The 20,267-nt window shown below is 37.4% G+C and overlaps 1 protein-coding gene across 1 annotated transcript in view; it reads left to right on the forward strand.

Annotated features, from left to right (window-relative positions):
* The window catches only part of LOC112147402 (polypyrimidine tract-binding protein 2), a 24,369-nt gene extending 6,197 nt beyond the window's left edge, over positions 1 to 18,172 (forward strand). Inside the window, exons 2-17 of the mRNA XM_024273755.1 lie at positions 1,122 to 1,143; positions 1,270 to 1,321; positions 2,014 to 2,177; positions 2,270 to 2,341; positions 2,418 to 2,489; positions 2,569 to 2,727; positions 2,867 to 2,977; positions 3,281 to 3,449; positions 5,619 to 5,696; positions 6,659 to 6,771; positions 9,368 to 9,401; positions 12,469 to 12,561; positions 12,709 to 12,825; positions 15,373 to 15,472; positions 16,791 to 16,868; positions 16,963 to 18,172. Of these exons, the coding sequence (XP_024129523.1) occupies positions 1,122 to 1,143; positions 1,270 to 1,321; positions 2,014 to 2,177; positions 2,270 to 2,341; positions 2,418 to 2,489; positions 2,569 to 2,727; positions 2,867 to 2,977; positions 3,281 to 3,449; positions 5,619 to 5,696; positions 6,659 to 6,771; positions 9,368 to 9,401; positions 12,469 to 12,561; positions 12,709 to 12,825; positions 15,373 to 15,472; positions 16,791 to 16,868; positions 16,963 to 17,092 (1,564 nt within the window). The 3' untranslated portion in view covers positions 17,093 to 18,172. The remainder of the gene's footprint in view (positions 1 to 1,121; positions 1,144 to 1,269; positions 1,322 to 2,013; positions 2,178 to 2,269; positions 2,342 to 2,417; positions 2,490 to 2,568; positions 2,728 to 2,866; positions 2,978 to 3,280; positions 3,450 to 5,618; positions 5,697 to 6,658; positions 6,772 to 9,367; positions 9,402 to 12,468; positions 12,562 to 12,708; positions 12,826 to 15,372; positions 15,473 to 16,790; positions 16,869 to 16,962) is intronic.
* Positions 18,173 to 20,267: the final 2,095 nt, after the last annotated feature.

The raw sequence follows: 20,267 nt of genomic DNA on the forward strand, positions 1-20,267 counted from the left end.
TTGTATTAAAGTCGCACGCCGTATTCCAGAGAGGGCTCACTTGACAGCAGTTTAGCGAGAGCGTGCTGGCTTGACACCAGTAAAATAACGGTCCTTTTGTGTGGCATTACCTGTGCTGCGCACGCGCGCTCTGCCAGTGTCTAGCCAAACATGCAAAAACTCATCTGTCTTTTTTGGCATGCATAAAATGAGTTAGCATTCCGTTAATAATGTGGGGTCGGCACACCCTTCCCAACTATAACAGCTCTAAATATAAATACAGACACTAATGTTGAAATATAAAGGTCCTCCACATCATTCTTAAAACTGCTCCTTCATAGTCCAAAATCTACTCTAGACAACCCCACACCACAATTCTCCCTCCACCAAACTTTACCATTGGCACAATGCAGAAATCAAACTCATCCATCAGATTGTCAAATGGAGAAGTGCAATTTATCAGTCCAGATCACATGTCTCCAGAGGCTGCATGATTACATCACTGCATGCAGCCTTTGCATTGCTCTATGTAAAGCTTGAAAGCATTTTTCCAGCCATGGAAACCCATTTCAATCGACTTCCTATTTGCCTCTGTACTGTTCATCTTGTACTATGGAAAATTCTAAACTGTACAGATTTGAATTCACAGAGTTCCTAAGAGAAAATGCGTACTTCAAAATAAAAGTTTCATAAGCAAAAGTCAAGTTTCCTAAACATAGAAGTATAACCACATTATTACCAGAAGGAAACATTCATCTAAATTAAAATGTAAACATTACTATCTGCATTCAGACCACCAACATTTGTAATTTAAACTGTTAAAATTACGTAATATGACCTAATATTTTTTGTTTATTTAAAATGGATATTGGTATTGTCATTTATTGTCGTTCCTAATGTCTTAAAGACAATGAAATACCAGAAATCATATGACACAGTTATTTATGTCTATTTTATCTGAACTAGGTTTTCTTTTTAATCATATGAGAGTTTGTTTGAAGTGGAATCAAATACTTGGTGAATGTTTTAGTGGGTGGTTCTTCACACTTTTATCCTGACAATGTTACTGGTGTAATGCTGAGGATATTTCTTCTAGCTGCTGTCTAAAAAAATAAATATTGCTTTGAATTCTCTCTTGGCAGTGATGTTGCAGTTGGTGTGAAGGTAAGAACTGCTTACTTTAATTAAAAAAGTAAACGAAGGCTGAATTATCTGTATAACCTAAAATGATCTGAACTCGAGTTCTGGGTTTAAAACTGAAGTTCTTTTCACTTGTTTTTGTAAATCCAGAGAGGCTCAGATGAGCTCAACATGTACAGCAGCAGCCCCAGCTCCATGACCGGTGAGTTCAGTCAAAGCATGACAGACACCAGCCGCCAGCTTTGAAATAGACCTTTTAGATATCAGCATAAAATGAGTATTTACATATTTGTGAGGAATTAGTAAATTAAAAATGTAATAAATACATGATAAATAGATTGCATGAATTATTAATAATATTGAAGGTAAATATTACCTTTGTCTGCAGCTCACCACTGTACACAGGAACTATTTTGTGGTTTAAACCTCTTAATGCTGAGTGTTAAACAGGGAGGGGATTTGAACTCACGACCTTCCAGTCTAAAGGCAGATACTCTACCACAAGGCCACTGAGCTTTGATTGACTACATTTATCTTTTTATGTTTGCCTTTAGCTTTAGCCTGGTGGTGTTTACTGAACATGAACTTCTTGTTTATAAAAATTAAAGCTCAGAAGTTCCTGTTCAGCGTTTTCTGCTGTTTCAGGGAAAGCACTGAGGCGACAGTGTGGAGCAGATGGTGAATTATTTCATGCTCTGCTAAACTAAATTCATCAAGGCTACACAGCAGAACCTCCATCACCTAAAAACCTTTTAACATGTTAGATATGTTTGTTTATGTGTCTCAAACATACGTGTTTATTAAAATGATCTCATGGAACAGAGGTTTCCATCAAATCCAGTTTGGTGAGGAGGAATCCTCACATGGTCCTGTGCTTTTTTTTTCTGTGTTCAGCAAACGGCAGCGACAGTAAGAAGCAGCGCCTCGACGAGTCCCCTCCCTCCAGAGTCCTTCACATCAGAAAACTTCCCAATGAAGTGACGGAGACTGAAGTCATCGCTCTGGGCCTGCCGTTTGGAAAGGTCACCAACATATTGATGCTGAAGGGGAAAAATCAGGTCAGATATTGCCATTAGTTTAGCTTAAAGCAAAAAGCCCTCATTGGCTGATGGTATTTATATCAAAACTAACATTTGTGCTTCTTTTCTAGGCTTTTCTTGAGTTGGGTACAGAGGAAGCAGCTATTACCATGGTCAACTACTACACCGCTGTCACACCGCAGGTCTGAGGGGTTTCTGTTTATCATATATTCCTTAGATTTTGTCTTGAGGCTTACATGTTGTCATTGTTCTTTTCAGGTCAGAAACACTCCAGTCTTCATCCAGTATTCAAACCACAAGGAACTGAAAACAGATTCAGCTCTGAACCAGGTAAACATGCGGACTTAACTAAGACCCGGTCGGCCCTGGTTTAAGCAGAAGCTGTGTTTGATGTTCTGTTCCTTCTCAGAGAGCCCAGGCAGTCCTGCAGGCGGTGTCAGCCGTTCAGGATGGCAGCTCTCCATCCTCCGACCCCGGAGTTTTGGAGCTGGCTCCGCCCCCCAGTCCCGTCCTGCGAATTATCATTGACAACATGTTTTATCCTGTCACACTGGATGTTTTACAACAGGTAGTTTAATGTATTAAAAAAATAAACTTAAGGAACACCCTTCTTCCTGTTTTATTTATTCATTTTTGTGTTTGGGAGGCTTTGATTGTGTCCAGTTTATTGTGTTGAGCTCAACTTACTATTGGATTTTTTTTTCTAGATCTTCAGCAAGTTTGGTACTGTGATGAAGATCATAACTTTCACCAAGAATAACCAGTTTCAGGCTCTGCTGCAGTTCAGCGATCCCGTCAATGCACAGCAGGCTAAACTGGTAAGACTGCAAAAACCTGTAAATGCAAACAATCCAAAGAACGGCAATTATTTTAGTATAGTTTGTAGAGGCGTTAGCAACATAAATATTTGTTCTCTGTTGTTTTATTTTTACTTTTATTTTTAGATGTTTACTTTTATCATCATCTTAGACGCAAGTACAGCTCCCACATCATAGCTGTTTTTTTTTTTCTTGAAAATGTTCCTATAATCTGCGTTTGGGTGTCTAAATCTTTCTTAATGTAAATATCTAACGGGATTAACTGTTAAATAACTTCTGCTTCTCCTTGTCTCATCACTCCAGTCTTTAGATGGACAAAACATCTATAATTCCTGCTGTACTCTACGAATAGACTTCAGTAAACTGGTCAACCTCAACGTCAAATACAACAATGACAAGAGTCGGGATTACACCAGACCCGACCTCCCGACAGGAGACGGAGATTCAGCCAACAAGGATCACTCTCTGCTGGGTAAAAGCTTCTCCTGAATCATTTCCTCTATGGTTTTCTTAGTTTTCTGTTGTTGCATGTAGAGTCACGTGGAAGTCTCTCAAAGGGTAATAAGTCAGGTCTTTACATGACGGAAAAAAAGGCAGCATTTTTCTTCTGCTCATTTACTTTTCCGTTCAGCCTGAGGGGGCATTTTTTGGATGTTTCCCCTTATTTAAATGCAGAGTATGTGAAGTATGAAGAATGTTGCAGGTGGTTTGAAGTAAACTTATAAAAGGTCAAATCACTTAGCTCTGTTGATGATTAAATCATCATGTGGTTAGTTTTTTTTTTTTTTTTTTAATCTCTCAGCTGATTCTAATAATATTTAATAAGCAACAGCGTAAAAACTAAAACACGTGAAATATTATTTTTTGTTGTTAGTTTATGTTTAATCTCTTGATGTGTAATCTTTGTGTTTGGGACAAAAAAATTAAACTTTTTCATCAGATGCTTACAGCATTTTTGCAAAAGATTATTCCATTATTAGAACAATTAAAACATATGAATAAAAAAGCACAAAGACAGCTTCACGTTCAGATTCTTAAAACATAAAGATATCTTAAGGCAATGTCACAATGCCGCTATGTACTTTTTGCACATATTGCACAGATAAAAATTGTTCATATCTGAATATATGTGGAAAAAGTGAGAAAAATTATGATCTTTTAAGTGAAACTTTCACACATGTATCACAAGTGAACCACATTAAAACCATGGAAGATGTAAGAATAAACCACACAAAGAATGCTTAATCCTGCGCTTAATTTCACTTTGATATTCAGAGAGCACCACACGCATCCAGAGATTCAGCCACGCCTCTTTACCCAGACCGTGACTCACCTTTCGGGCGGTGCTGGACAAGCTGTACGGGGGGAGCAGGAAACCCCCACTCTGTATAGACTGCTGTAGGGGTGAAAGATCGTCCGATTTATGTCACACAATACCCCGGTTGTGCTTGAAATATTTATGATTATTGCACTGTTTATATGCGATTGATTAGTGATTCGTGCGTCAATTATGGAATTTAATATATGTGCGCCGTTTACGTAATATAAAAGTGATACATGCGTGAAAAGTCTGTTACACATATGTGGGACGGTCTTGGAAAGACACAAATTTTTGTATGCCTCTCGCAAAAATCACGCTTAATTGTGTAAGATTTATGTAATAATTGCATATAAACTAAGTAAAATAAGCATAAAATTGCATAAGTTTCAACAGACTAAAGCATTTTTGAGCAAAACCGCATAAAGACCCGTCGGCCGAAACCCACGACAAACATCTGCGCACATCGACGAACGCAAGAAACATTTATGATTACACATATCACGCATGAATCACAAAAGACAGAAATGACGCTGACGATGCACAAATTGTGGTAGCGGCAGTGTGACACAGCCTTCACAGGATGTGTGTATACATTCGTGGGTTGAATAAAATCCTTATTATTAGCTGATGTCAATGAAGTAAACAAACCTTTGCCCATGTATTTTAATTAGCTGATTGTTTTAATATTGTAGCTATTAGTACCTCTAATGTAATTATAGATGAACTGATTAAATTAATTTATGTCATTAATTTCTGATTTTCCTTTGTGGAAATTGCTTTTTAATGTTTATGGAAGTGTTAGCACTTCACTGCAATTTTTTCATTAAAGGAATTATTTTATTTCAGATTAGTATTATTTTATAATTCTTTCATTTTGGTATCTGTGTATTTTTGGATATTTAGTTTTCTGTTACTCATTGTTTTTATTTATTACAATTTAATGGCAATTCAATGTAAGTTACGAAACTCTGCTTTTAAAATTCATCTGTCATAACTTGAGTTTGGTGCCAAAATGCATCTTTTAATTTTCTTTGACTCAAACAATTATAAAACAAACTTTAATCTTGATCTTTCAATTAGACATACAATTTAAAACTTCAGAAGAAATCTTTTTTTTTTTTCACTTAAGATAATTTAAATGATGGCATCTTTGTATGATACTATTACATTTTGGTATTTAATTAAATTGTATTTGTTTTTTTATTCCACCAGAGGACTAAACTCACATGTAATACTTTAAACTTAGTCCATGATCAGGTTGGACTGTTGTAAAGTTTTTCAGTGTTTGTGATGTTAATGCAGTTGCCACTTTTCCTGCAGGAACCCCATCTGGTGCGCTTGCTTCCTACTCCAGTGGAGGAAGTTACTCCTCTTCTCTGTCACTCTCACAGGGTGGAGGTACCTGTCCTTTTAATTCAACCTTTTTTATCTCACAGATGCAAATGTCGTCCGTCTGTTTTGTTTAAGGGTGTCTGAAAGAATTTCTTTCAAAATTCGAAACAAATCGCCTGATGAAAAAGTGTAATCAAAATTAATAATGACACAATTTCTGGTTTTGTTTTTTAATTTTAGATGTTTTGAATATAAGGACTTTATGTTTGTTTTGTTTTTTTGAGAAAAATATTTTCAATTGTAAAATTGTTTCCAGTGGTCTTTTAATTATGATTTTGCGGTTTTTGGCCAAAATCAAAAAGCTTGGGATTGTTTTTAACACCTATTTTCTGCAGAGTTGCAGTAGTTCATTAGACATTTCCCCTTTGGGAGGTGGGCGAGTCTGTTGGCACAGAAGTCAGCACCACTAATTTCCCAATAGTCCTTTGTTTACACTCTCTACTGTTAGTTTACAGACCCTCACAACGCTAAGCTAACATTATTATACCAAAAAATTGAGGAGCAATATCGGATCTTTTCCAGATGTACAGTTTTAAGCCAGATGCCAGCTCAGACGAGGAAAATGAAGACGTTCATGGATCTACTTGTCTGCAAGTGGATGCATCAGAGTTGTAGCAGAGCAGGGAGACGTTGGTCGGCCCGTGTCAGTAGCTTTGTCACTAATTTGAGCTTTTTCAAATAGTCTGTTCCTTATTCAACTGGATTTGAATAAATAAATATTCAGAAACGCAGTTGTAATCTTAAATTATTTTATTCATGTTCTCCATCATTAGAAAAATGCTAGAAAATCGTGTTAAAAGCACCAAAAACATGATTAGTGGGTCTTTTTGTGTCTTTCTTACACTGACTGGTTTGAGTTTTAAGTTTGTGTCTATAGAAGTTTGGTCGGTTATTCTCTGTTAGCAGTTTTTGTGGTACGTGTTTCCTGTCTGCTCTAACGCTTTGATTGTTGTGGTCCTCCCTGACAGGAGCCATCAGTCCTCTGAGCGCTGCGGCGGCGGCAGCAGCAGCTGCAGGTCGTGTCGCTTTGTCCGGGTCTGGAGTGTCCGGGGTCCTGCTGGCTTCCAACCTGAATGAAGAGGTAAAGTAAACGCAGACTAAACTCCAATCTAAGCCAGGATCCAAAAGCTTTATGTTCAATCATTGTAAGAAAAATTAAACTTTGTATAATAATGTTTGGATCTATTTCATATTTCTCTTTTTATGTGTTTGTTCTTAATAGACGTCTATGAATAAATAAATATATTAAAGTTACAGGATGGGTCTGACTCATAAAAGTATTGAAATATCTTTTAGGTTGATAATGCAGTTCACTCACACTGTTTAAAGGGCCTATATTATGCTAAATCAACATTTTTTAGATTCTTTGAAATCTAAAATGGTAATTTGATCCATTTATGCAATTCTGAGCATTCCTCTAAAACCCTGCGCCCGAGTGGGTTCTACATAGACAAGTGAGGAACAGCCCCTTCCAGGAAGAGTCTGCGCTGCCGGCACGCCCCCAAACTAACACAAACGCACACTTATTCTATGGAGCTTGCCATGATCGGCAAAATGCTTTCATTTTATACACACAATATGCACATCCATCTTTACAAAAGTTTGGATGTTGTTTTTTTATGCGAGAAACGCAGGCATGCTACCGAGGCCGCTCTAGGATGACGTCATGAAGTGGACGCCACCCACAAGGAGTAAAAGGCGGAGCCTAAGAGATCGAGACCTTACTTTGGGGTAGAAAAAGAGTTCATAAAAATAAGTAATATTTCATTAAAAATGTGTTCTTTAAGGTGCCAAAGGTAATACATTACCATATGAATGTAGGAGTAGCATGATGTAGGCCCTTTAAATTCCTTTCATTTTACATGTATTTTATTTCCGTTTGTGGATCAAAAATTTATTTTTAATTTTTAATTGAAAAGAATAGCTTATTAGTTACTTCAAAAGCTGAAATAGAGAAAACCTAAAAGCTCCTCTGGTCAGTCATGAGTTGTGTCTAAATGCACCAAAAGATTTTTTTTAACCCTTTCCATAATTATTTTTTTTTCTTTTTTTATGACTTTTAGATCTTGTGTACACAGACTTGTTTTATTCTGTCAGTTTCTTTCTTATTTGAAGTGAATCTGCATCTCTGTAGACTTATCTACGTGATCTGTCTTTCTGTGTTCCATATATTGTGGATCTCCTCTCTCTGGAGGTCTGGTCCTGCTGTGAGGAGTGCAGCACAGTGCAACAGTTGTACTCGTAGCTTTAGATCTTCAAAACTTGCCAACAGTTTTTACGTTAAGAACAAAGAAGAACAAATGTGGAAACAACTTTTTTCCAGTCGGTAGTGCTGCTGTAGTCCTTACAAACTCCCAAAGAGATTTATCCACCGAGTTCTTTTTTTATTTTTAAAGTTTTAAGCAGCTTTCCCAAAAACTTACAGCAAAGACAAAAGTTGCAAAAATCAAAGAAAGACTGTTTTAAATTCATATTTTAAATCTACTGAAAGCTTCTGTTTTAAAAATTGAGGAATTTATCTCATGAATTAGAGTTTTCCATCAGACTGTGTTTAGTGTTCTTGTTTCTGTGAAAGTTAGAATCTTTTTGTCTGGTGTATGAATCTGTCTGACCCTCACCTGGAGAAGCTGAGGCTGATCAGCTGTTCAGTTGTTTTCAGGTGAAGTTTGAAATCCTTTCATCCCAGTTAAGTCGTTTAGAAGTCACAGATAATATTTTATGCCAACAATAATTATTTCAGATCCACATTGGTATCAAATAAGCTGTTTGGCTTATTTAGCATTTATATTTTGCTTTAAAAAAAACACTGGATTGTTTCTTAAAGATGATAATCTTCTAGGTCTGGAATGGTTTTTATGTAAAAGTCTGAAACCATGTGTTTTTTTTTTGTTTTTGTTTTTTTTGTTTTTTATCAAAGTGTTCAAGCCCAGTTTTCTCATAGAAGCTGCTCTGCGTCTTTTTCTGTGTCCACGTCTGATTCAGATGATTGTGTTCACATCGGATGAGCTGAAGTGGATGTTAAAAAGAAGGCATTTTGCACAGTCATGCACGAACATCGTGACTCTGAACCTTTTTGGTTTCTGTCCTTCAGAGGTTATTCTTTTGTTAAACTACTTCAGACTTTATTTTTTTCCAGTCGCTCCTTTTCCTCACACTGAAATGCATCCGGGTGTGTGAAGTGTGTGTTTGTGTGTGTGGGGGGTGATAGCCTGTGGTCAAAGCAGCATTCATTCAGACTCCGTTGATGTTCCACTGATGCTCTGTTTACTGACCTCTGCTTTGGTTTTTGTCCTCTCCTCCTTCTCCCTTCCCTGCCTCCTTTCTTCCCTCCTTTGCTCCTCCCATCATGCATTTTCTTTTTCTGCATTTGACCCAACATTTGGCCCTTCTCTTATACATATATATCTTTAAAATCCAAACCCTCCCTAAATGGAAGTACCTTCACCCCCATTTTTTCCAAAATGTTCATGAATATATTTTTTCCTTGCCTCACCTCAACCGTTGCTGATTTGCCCCGCCCCTCCAAACCCTTCATCTTTGCTCTCTCCATCATGGACACCACCACCTCCCCCCCTCGTCCAACGCTGGGCGGTCTGATCTCTACCTTCGTCTCTCCTCTTCCTCCTCCTCTGCTCCTCCTCTTCCTGTCCTCTACTCTGCGGTCTCTCTCTCTAAAGATGGTCACGCCTCAAAGTCTCTTTACCCTCTTCGGTATGTTCAACCTCTACTATTCTATCTGTTTATCTCTCTCTGTTAATCCAGTTTTGTTCACTTTTCTTCAGTGATGTCGTGAGCACTCTGTTCTTATTTCTGCCTGTTTTTTCTCCGTCGTTCTGGACGCCGTAGGGTTAAAATGTACTTCTGCGTTGACAGTAAAGGAGCAGTGAGTCGGGGAGAAGTGTGTTCGGTCATCTTATCTGTTAATTGATGAGAACAAAGACACCTGAGTCAGAGACGAAAATCACAGGTTATGGTCCACATTTTATCATTAAATCAGTCGTCTTTCACATAAAAAACACTGAGTTCATTTCAAAAAAGGTTTTTCTTGCTTTAACCGTCTCATATTGTTCATCATTAGTGATACGCTTAATGTGAAGTTTTAATCCATTCATAGCTTAACTCTTTCATTCTTGGCTTATTAGAGTTTTCCTTTGGAAGTTAAAACTCATTATTGACTATAATGACATTTTTGTCAATTTAAATTAGCTGGAAACCATTTTGAATGAATACATATTTATTTATATAGTTCTTTACAACGCCATCAGGGTACCAGAGTTTTTTACAGTAAAGAGTTGGTTAAAAACCTAAGGACAAAAATAAAAAAACTACAATAGGCAGTAAAAAACATGAAATGCAGGTTAAAAAATGAAAGAAAAGAAAATAGAATTCCACCAATTTATGAGTTTTGAAAGCCATCCCATTTAGTTGACATTTAAAATTGTTTAAGTTTGATATCATGCACAGCTTTGTAATATTTTTCCATAACTGGGTGCCGACTGAGTTTTAAAAGTAGTATTTGTAACAGTATTTAAAAAACCGAGTGACTAAACATTGATGGACAAAATTAATATAAATGCTTCGATAGTGAAATAATGAAAGAAACATTTAAAGTTGGCCAATAAATTTGAATGATACTAATACAGATGCTAAGTTTGCTAAAGACTTATAGAAAAAATAAAGTTAGCCTAAAATATAAATCATTATAAAGGCTATAGAATCGTAATATTTAATGAATAGGCCAAAATAGTTCTGAACAATATCACTTCAAAGGCCAGATTTAATGCTGTTTTTTGATCTCCTTAAGAATAAAATAAAACATAAGTCAGAACTTTATGGTTTAGAGGTCAATTATAAAGATGTTGATAGAATATGAGCAACAAAATATCTTTTTTACTTTAGGCTTTAAGCACCAAATGGTTCAGACTTGTGTTTCTTTTGGGTTCTCTTATATCTGTACTTTGGGGTTTGTTTAGTATTTCAATATTTCTGCTCTTTTCCATATCCCAATACTGTAGTTTTTATTGTTTCCCCTGTGGTGGTCAACAGCAGAACAGCCCAAAATAAAAAACACACGTTTGTTGTTTTCTAGGTCAGGAGAGCAGCAGTAGTTCATTAGAAATTTACCTCTGAGTTGTGGGGGTGATCATTGGCTCCCCGGTACTGAGAGCTCTCTGTTTACACACTCTCCAGCTAGCTTACAGCCCCTCACAACCCCAACCTAACATTTCTGCTGCAACAAAAATGGCGAGAAATGTTCTAGGTATACAGCTGTACGCTTTAGAGTCTGACGCCAGAAGACAAAGACATACATGGATCAGAATGGAGCAGAGCGGGGAGTTTGTGACCCGCTCAGTGCACTTTCTTCATAACAGTTATTATCTTTTTACAACTGTATTTTTCATCTGCTCTTAATACACAACAATTTGAATAAAGACATACTCAGAAATGCAATTTTAAGCTTAAATTTCTTTATGTATTGATCTATCATAAGAAAAATGTCATAAGATCAAGTTAAAAAACATGCTTTTCATCGGATTGAGTCTTTAAAAATCACATAATTTAAGTAAAAGTGTTTTTAATGTTTCTCTTTATGGAAGTTTGCTAAATATAACATCCACATTAGTTTTCTAAAGTGAACAAATACTAGCTAAACCCTGATGCTCAGGCTGATTCTAGAATTCTAAAAAGTATTGTAGCACAAATCTTACATTATATCTGTCTGATTTATTTATTTTTTTGCAAATTTAGCACAACAGGAAGTCACATTTTTACTTAAATGTCACAATTTCGGGTTTCGGGTCAACAAATATCTCATTTGGTGATTGCAAACCCTCAACTTCCTCTCATGATACCAGAAAGATGCAGAAACTTCAATTCTTCTTCTGTCTGCACTGTTCCTTCAGCTATGAACTATTTTAGTGGTCCTCCAGCAGAGAAGATCCCACCAAACAGCTGTTTTGCACATGCCTCCTCCTTCCACCCACATTACCAGATTTCCAGCATGTGGGTGAGCAGCGGTCAAAGACTCCTCACTGCTGTTACTTTTGAAACCACAGCTTCCTGTCTTTGAAGTTCTCGGCTGCAGAAGTGTGACCCGATGATTCAAGTGTTTTTGTTCTCACCACATTAATAAATAAGTGGACTATAGAAGCCCAGATGACTCACTGCAGTGCCTCTTCTTGCCTTTTTTGACTGAATTTTTAGATTTGATCTTATTTTGTGGTTGTCATAGCACGCCTTTGCTTCATGTTCACAACCTTGCCGTGGGGATTACCTACCAACTAAGCTGGACCAGTAGTAGGATAACCACTAATCTGTGAAGAGGCTAAAAGTTTATTTTCCTTTTTCTTCATTAAATGTTTCTATATTTAGCATGTTCTGTCAGGTTAGTGGATCTGGTTAAGTGAATGTCTTTTTTTGTTTTGTTTTGTTTCCTGAACAGGCTTTTACATTTCAGTCCTCTAATCAAAGTGAATCCTGCAGCCTTTCAGTCAGGCAGATCTTTGTGTCAGTGCCCAGCCAACCTCTGCTGGGCTTTTGATTCAGACCCTAGTGGAAGTCAAATGCCAAGAGTCCATCTTTTCTTTTCATTGGTCTTTCTGGCACTAACTTTTATTCCTTCCATCCTTCACACCTCCTCTTTTTATCTTCGTCGGCTCCATCTTTCCTGCTCTGACTGTTCTATCCTCCTCATCCTTTCCTCCACCCTGCTCGCTCTTGTTCTCTCCCTCTCCTCCTCTCGGTCTGCCTCTCTCTCTGTCTTTCTCCTTCCCTTCAGGGGTCTACGGGGACGTGCAGAGGGTGAAGATCCTCTACAACAAGAAGGACAGCGCTCTGATCCAACTTTCTGACGGGAACCAGGCTCAGCTCGGTCAGTTTTGCATGTTTTCTTTATTCCTTTAGATAACCGGCAGTTATTGAAATACTTAAAAGTGATGCCTGTTATCTGACTAGAGAGGTCATGTCTGAATGTGTCTTTGAAGAACGGCTCTTATTTTTGTTTTTTATCTGTGTCTAGCCATGAGTCACCTCAACGGTCAAAAGGTTTTTGGTAAAGTCATGAGGGTGACGCTATCAAAGCATCAAACAGTCGCTTTGCCTCGAGAAGGACTGGACGACCAGCTGCTCACTAAAGGTGAGATGTTTACATGTTGGTTCAGTTGACTGTAAATGAGAACTGGACCGAGCCAGTGTTATGGCACCCTTACATCGGGCTCCAACCAAGTCAATTTAGTCGCCATTTTTTGGTAATACGGACACTGCCAAGTTGGACCCAGACGTTGTTGCTAAGCAGTGAGTTTCTATGGCAACCACTCACCAATCAGGAGTGAGCTTGTTGGAAGTCCACACCCGTACTGTTTGAAAGAAGCATTTTGAGCATCTGATGTGGGGCCACATACTTTTATTAAGGCATCTGATTGGCCAGTTTATAACTTGAATAACTTACAATAAAGAAAAAATATGAGAAAAAAAAATAAAAGGTACTTCCTGTTTGGAATACCAGGGGGAGGGGTCGCTCAGTCCACTTCTCATATGCAGTTCACAAAAAACGAATAACATGAAAGCTTGAATTGTGCTACAGAAATTGGTCTATCATAGAAACATATCCTGAGATAGTGTTTCATGAAGCATTACCATCATCTCTGAATGCCGAACACTCATTTGGTTCAACACAACTCAAAACAAAGCATGAAATTCTTTTTTAAAAAGCTGAAACAACACAAATATCAATTATTTTTAAAATGTAGCAACTTTAAATCAGTTCATTGCTTTTATTTTGTTTGTCCAAATTCACATACTTAATTCTGCTCTGATTTCATTAAATTGAACGAAATTCTAAGTTGTGGGTTTTTTGCTCAGAAATATCACAATGAAGACTCGCTACCTCTATTGGCTTTCTACTGCCTTTTCTAATTCCCTCCTTTCTTCTTAGCTAACATTCAAAAATATTCATCAGATTCTTTTTTGAGTCACATGGTTTCATTTTTCTAGTAACAAAATACTTGAATCCCACGTAACTTTATTAATATTAATAGTAACATGATATAATAACACCAGTGGAACATCAAACTCTTGTAACATCCTCTGCCAATTATTTTATACATTTTCTGCAAACAGGCTTGGTATGGAAACACCTGTTGCGTTAAATCCAAATTCGGACTTCTAGGTTACTTCTCAGTTGTTTCCATTTGTTCTTCTGTCCCTGCACTTATCATTTGCAGGGAAGCGTTCCACATACAGCTTTTTTTGTGTTGCACACCACCAGACTATTATTAGCGCTCAAGTGACTGAAATGTAACCGAGAGAATCCTGTCGTCTTTGATTTTTCAGAGTAAAATACTGTTCTGACGTAGGTATTTTGCTCCCTTGACTAAATTTTACAGCTCAAGTACTTGAAGGTGTAGCTGAGAAAATCTGGTTATTTTTCTAAATAAAAGATTTTTGAGACTCACAGGAAAAAAACATGTACAAAAATGTATTTCTCGTCCAGGTGGTAGGGGACCCCTGGCATAAATGGTTGAGTAGTTACAGTAGTTCAAATAGTGTGTGTTATTTAAGTGATGCGGGGACACCTCCAGTGTTAATGGGTTAACTTTCTCCCTCTTGGTTTCCTTTTTCCTCAAACATCAAATTTATCCTCACTTTTATGCAGATGACACCCAGTTCTGCCCTCTTTCCCTCACACGTCATAGACGACTATCCTTGTAAAACTAAATCTTGGTTCGCATGACATTTTTGATGACTGAACTGAAATGCTACATGTTGGCACCAAACACTTTAACCAAAGCTTACAGTTAATTCTTTGTTGCTGATGGATGACAGTTTTCCCCTCATGTTAAGAGTCTGGCTGCCGTCCTTGACAGCTCGCTTCCTTTCACTTCACATATTCGGCCCGCCTCCTTCCATCTGCATGGCAGCAATCATCTGCGACCCGTCCTCTCTCTCCACGCTGCTGTCATTCTGGTTTACAGTATGGTCACCTCCCGATTTAACTGCTGCAGCTCTTCACTGTTTGATCTCCTTCAGTAAACCCTCCACAAACCAGCCAGAGCTTCATGCACCTGTCGCATAACACCTGTTCTGCAGCAGCTGCACTGCCTCTCAATCGCATCCAACACTAAACAATACAATGGGAAAAACTGATGATTCAATTTTCAAATAAAAGAATTGTAAACAGAAAAAGCTTTGAGCTTAAGCTCTCAATGTTCTGTGGAAAAGAGCATCCCTTCACTGTCAGGGTCCTAACTCAGGGTTATGGAGGTGGAGCTCCAATTTGGACTTCATCATGTCCTGAAACTGTGCCCCCACTTTAACCTTAGACAAAAGCTTCAAAACATGTTCTACTTTTAGTTTATACTCTTTGATTTCATGGCTAGCTTTGTTTACCTTAGACCTAAAATGGGCTACTGTAAGTGTGGACTGTGGGCGGGTCCTAACATGTAACGGTGGGATCACAGGAAGTGAAAGATAAAAACGGGGTGACAAACAATCGCTGTGGATGGTGGAAATGACATCCTATCGTTGCATTTAAAAACAACACAAAATATAATTGTAATACAAATGATTTTTTTAAAGAATAGCAACCATATTACTAATTCAAAATATCCAAGAAACGGCATATTAACATTTTTGTTTAAAACTTGTCTGAGTGACTGAGGTTTCTGCTTGTTTTCTCTGACAGATTTTGCCGGCTCCCCACTCCATCGCTTCAAGAAGCCTGGATCCAAAAACTTCCAGAACATCTTTCCTCCGTCTGCAACTCTTCACCTCTCCAACATTAGGTAGCACCACCGTTGAGACCCACTCCAATAGAAATAGTCTTTCTCCTGTTTTTTTGTTTTGTTTTTTTTTACTGTTCTTGTAACATTTTTTCTCAAAATAGAGGACCCATAAAAAAGAATGCATGATTGGGTTTCTAAGTATTTTTTAATTTAAATCGCGTTGGATCAGAAATGACTGAAAATCGGATGCTAGAAAAAGCTCAGACTAATGACAAGGACTTGGTTGATAAAATTGATTTATAGATCTGAGTCGATCCAAGCTTAATAGATTAATAATTGATTCATAAATGTAGAGGTCAATCAATCACATAATGGTAAACTCTGCTATCTTTATGCTAACGTATAATGAGGCTTACCATAAGACGGCTAATGCTAACGCTCAGTTAACCTAGAACATGCACTGTTGACTAAATGAACTTTATATACTCACAGGTCTTTTAAGGAAATATTTTAGTAACCATTTGTGGTCTAAAAAGCACAGTTTTTAGCTCATGCTTTCTTCTTCTTCTGGAATAAGCTGTAAGCTACAGCTCAGTCGCCACCTAGTGGCCAAACTGAAACGCCCAGGAGAAGCAGAATAATTGTAGGAGCTTCTCTGTTTGAGAATCCATGTAACACTGTATGGTATCAACAATCTCATTATAATTTCACTAATACATTTTACAGTATGTGAACTGCAGCAGATTAACATCAATATCTTCAAAACATATTTAGGTTATTAATGTATTTCTAAACAAATGTGTCTAAGTGTGTAAACTCAAAATTGAATTGAACGGATCGAAATAAAAAAATAAACTGAATCGAAACAATCTGGGCTCTGCGGAATCAAATTGATTCTGGAAATTATTGGCGATACCCAGATGATGACACAGATACTAAAATGGCCGTGCCACAGTTGCCCCTCCCCCTTTACCCCCCCTGGCCCCCCTCAAGCTTAGGTGTGTGAGACATGAGTGTTCAACATTCGTGCTGTAGCAAATTGTGATTCTGGCTCAAAACTGTCCAACTGGATTGATCCAGTATTGCTTGTCGTTGTTTTTGCGCCACTAATGTTAGCTTGAAGCTATAAGCTCGTACGTGACTGTGCATGCAGAGGGGGAGGGGTTGCTCTGTGCCAACAGTCCCGCCCACAACCCAGAATTGTATTTCTGATGAGCTACTGCCGCTCTGCATGAAACATATCCTAAACACTGCATAATCATAATTCAAAAATCACTGGGGGTGATTCTATGGTTGGAGTGGGGCTTTAAAGCATTCCACATTAAACAATCACTTTTACCATCCCCCTTTCTTACCTAAATGAGTGTCTTTTGTTCAGGGAGGGAGTGGGGGAGGAAGACCTGCGTCTACTGTTTTCTAACAGCGGGGGAGCGGTCAAAGCCTTCAAGTTCTTCCAGTAAGAAACAACAAGATGCTTTTTTTAATGAGTGTCTCCATTTTGATTTGTCTTTTATAAAGTGGCACCCTCATCCTTTATCTCTCCCCATCAGGGACCGTAAGATGGCTTTGATCCAGATGTCTTCAGTAGAAGAAGCCATCCAGGCTCTGATGGACCTTCATAACTACGACATGGGAGGAAATCATCATCTCAAAGTTTCCTTTTCCAAGTCCACCATCTAATCCAAACTCTCTCAAACCATTTACACTTCTCTGTGAATAGTCTTCAGGTTAGGCACGACCACGGGGCAGATTCCACCACACGTTTCTTTATTTCTCTTAGAGGCGGTGCTTCCCCAGCCGCTGTCCACAGACGGCTCAGCTTTGACCTCTGCAAATGAAACACCAGCTAAAAACGTCTCATCTCGATTTGAAGCACAATTGCAGAAGTGTTGCTCAGCTTCAGGACTTCAGAGCTGAATGTTTTCCTAAGTGATGCTCTTTATGCAGAAGAGACGCGGAGCGGATGCTGCGAAATCGCCGTTTTTGAAAATGCTCAAAGAGAAGCTGCTCTGTTCGGGTTCTTCTGCTGCGTTTGAAGCTCCTCTGGCTTCTTATTTCAACCAGTCAGGAGGATTTTAAAACGCGTTCCTGAGCAAATGTCTGTATTTCTTTCCTTTAATCATTTGAAGAAAATGGTTGAATTCCCCGTGTTGACTTAAATGGTTTGGTGCCAAGTTCATTCTTCAGAAGTAGTTATTGTGATAAAGTCAACAGCTGGCCGTGTAAATAATGACATGCAAACGTTTGGGCACCTCTAGTCTGTTCTCTTTCTTTTGTTGTGAACACCTGGTTACGTTTAGAGACTGCTTTTAAAAAAAAAAAAATTAACCGTTTTTAATATTAAAGCAAAACTTTTTTGTCTTTAATTATTTTCCTTAAAAAAACTCAATTATTTAAAAATCTTGGTTTTATTGTACCCATTCTCACAACATGAAAAAATGAATAAAAAAATATTGGAATGTTTCAACTGTTTTTTTGTCAAAAAGTAAGAAAAAACTCAAACATTTTAGAGATTTTTCGGCTTTTTTGTCTAAAAGAAATTGTTCCTTTTTTCTTCTTGAGGTTTCTCACTCTGGATTTTGTGTTAAAGAAGAAATCATTTCTTTTTCAGTCATTTAACACACATTACAGCCCTTTGAATTTGTGCTCTTTTCTTTTCCTTTAATATGTGACATGAGGCCTGAGAAGAATTGAGTCATGTCTGTTCTAGTGTTTATCATTATTGTTTTGCAGTAAATAAACTGGTCTGACTGATCTGAACATGCTGCCAACTGAGCTATTATTCCAGCATCATCCTTTACTAGTAAAAGGTTTGTAGTTTTTTTTGTATCATTTTATAGATATTTTATTTTTCAAATTGGCCAGTTTGTGTTGATATTTTTCTGTTTACTTCCCCATTCATTTTTAATTTAGCTTTGTTGCAAATCTCAGAGCAGAAACGCTCACCTTTAGTTTTATTCTAAACATCTGTCTGCAGAAGTTAACCGATCGCTGGAGCAGAGGAAGATTGTTTTTTTTAATTCAGACAACTGGTAACTTTTGAAAATTCCATCACTTTGGTCTTTTATTGCACTTTCAGCTCATGACTTCACCAATAGAAGCTCATTAAGGAATTTCTGTTCGAATATTATGGATTCCCCAAATGTTGAGATGAAACTTTTGGCTTTTTTCACATTAAAAAATGTTGAAAATCCCATCAAATGGTTTAAGCTTGAAAACAATTTATTTTTTATTTATGTATAGAGTTGTGAAAATGGTAAAAGTGGTATTTGGATTAAATATGAATTTAGTCTTGGTGCCATTTTTCTTTCCTTTGTGTATGAGAAGGGTGTTCATTGCAGGGGTCTGCAACCTGAGGCTCCGGAGCCACATGTAGTTCTTTTACTCCTCCATTGGGGCTTTCTGGATGGAAAAAAAATGTTTTTCATTTTAAAAAGTAGGTTTCTTTTGGAATAACAAAACCAGGTTTCCTATAGCCCAAAACTAAGAGAATGAAGACCAAATGAACTATTCTGGTTAACAAATCAAGTTTGAGTCCAGTTGTTCATCAGTAAAAGTTCTACAGAAAAATCAATACGTAAGCTATCATTTGCTATCTTACATTTCCCATAATGCAGTGTGTCTCCCAGAACTTGCTTTTAACCATTCTTGCATATTTTCAGTATTGTGAGCTTGAAACTGCACTTTCTGTAGATCACTGGAGATCTTTTTATTTTTAAAAAAAACTGTTTAATTTTAGCACTAAATTTAAAAAAAAATCTATTGTTTTTATACGGTTACAGACGAAAAGAAAAATAATGTGCAGTTCTGCTGTTGTCCACCAGAGGTCAGTGTTAACCAAGACCTGCAGGTCCTTGACGGACTCAATTTCTGATATCTGAGGTGGAAGAAGATGAAGTTAAAGACAAAATAATAGAAGTCAAGCAGAACTTGTTTTGTAGTAGTAGAAACATTACAAATAGATGGGATCTGAGCTTAAAACCCCCTCAAATGTGAGTCCCCGTATGTCTTTCTTCACTTTTTCTTCATCAGGAGTCATCTTCCAATCGTCTCATAATTGAGTCCCCATTATGTGAGCCATCAGGCGCAGACATTATGAGGTGAATAAAAAGTGGATAGAGTTACAGCAGAGAGGCTGTGTCCAGGGTGAGATCATCAGACAACTGCTGCCTGCTGCAGATGGTGGATGGAGCCGAGAGCCAGGTGCAGCTTGTGTTAAGCTCTGCAGGTGGCATTCAGCTGATGGAGCAACACCCCTGCAGCCCTGCTGGAGCTCCTCGGCTCTCTGGACCGCTCCACTAACCTGTTGATGTTTGTGCTTCAGCACACAGATGTGAAACATTTGCAGGGGGCCACACGAACAATTAGAAGTTGAGTTTTTTGCCTGTTTTTTATTAATTTATTTTTTTGTGTGTCAGGTTTGTTTTGATGTCTTTAACATTCAAACTTTAACTGGTGAAAAAAGTAATCTTTTGTGAGCTTTAAATGCACAGACTAAAAGTTATTTAAATGTTTTAAAGAACAACAATTATTGCATTTGTCTGTAATTTGAAGTATTTTTATCAAACTTTTTTTTTAATTGACCAGTGTTTAAAATGTAAAATCTTTATCTTATATGTGCACTATAACTATGAAGAATATACACTATTTTCCCATTTACATCTGTTGACAAAGTTGCTAGTGAATTTCTACAAAAAATAAAATAAAACAATTTTATAGCGCACAAAAATGTGCTGAAAATATATTAATTTTTTTATTTTTTTTTTTTGCTTGTTTGAGATAGAAAATTGTTGATTCTTGTGTTAAACAATATTTTTTTTCGACTTGAATTGAAATATTATTTTTTCACTTGCAG

The sequence above is a fragment of the Oryzias melastigma genome, linkage group LG17 (genome assembly GCF_002922805.2).
Source record: "Oryzias melastigma strain HK-1 linkage group LG17, ASM292280v2, whole genome shotgun sequence".
In the NCBI taxonomy this organism is placed as follows: domain Eukaryota; kingdom Metazoa; phylum Chordata; class Actinopteri; order Beloniformes; family Adrianichthyidae; genus Oryzias; species Oryzias melastigma.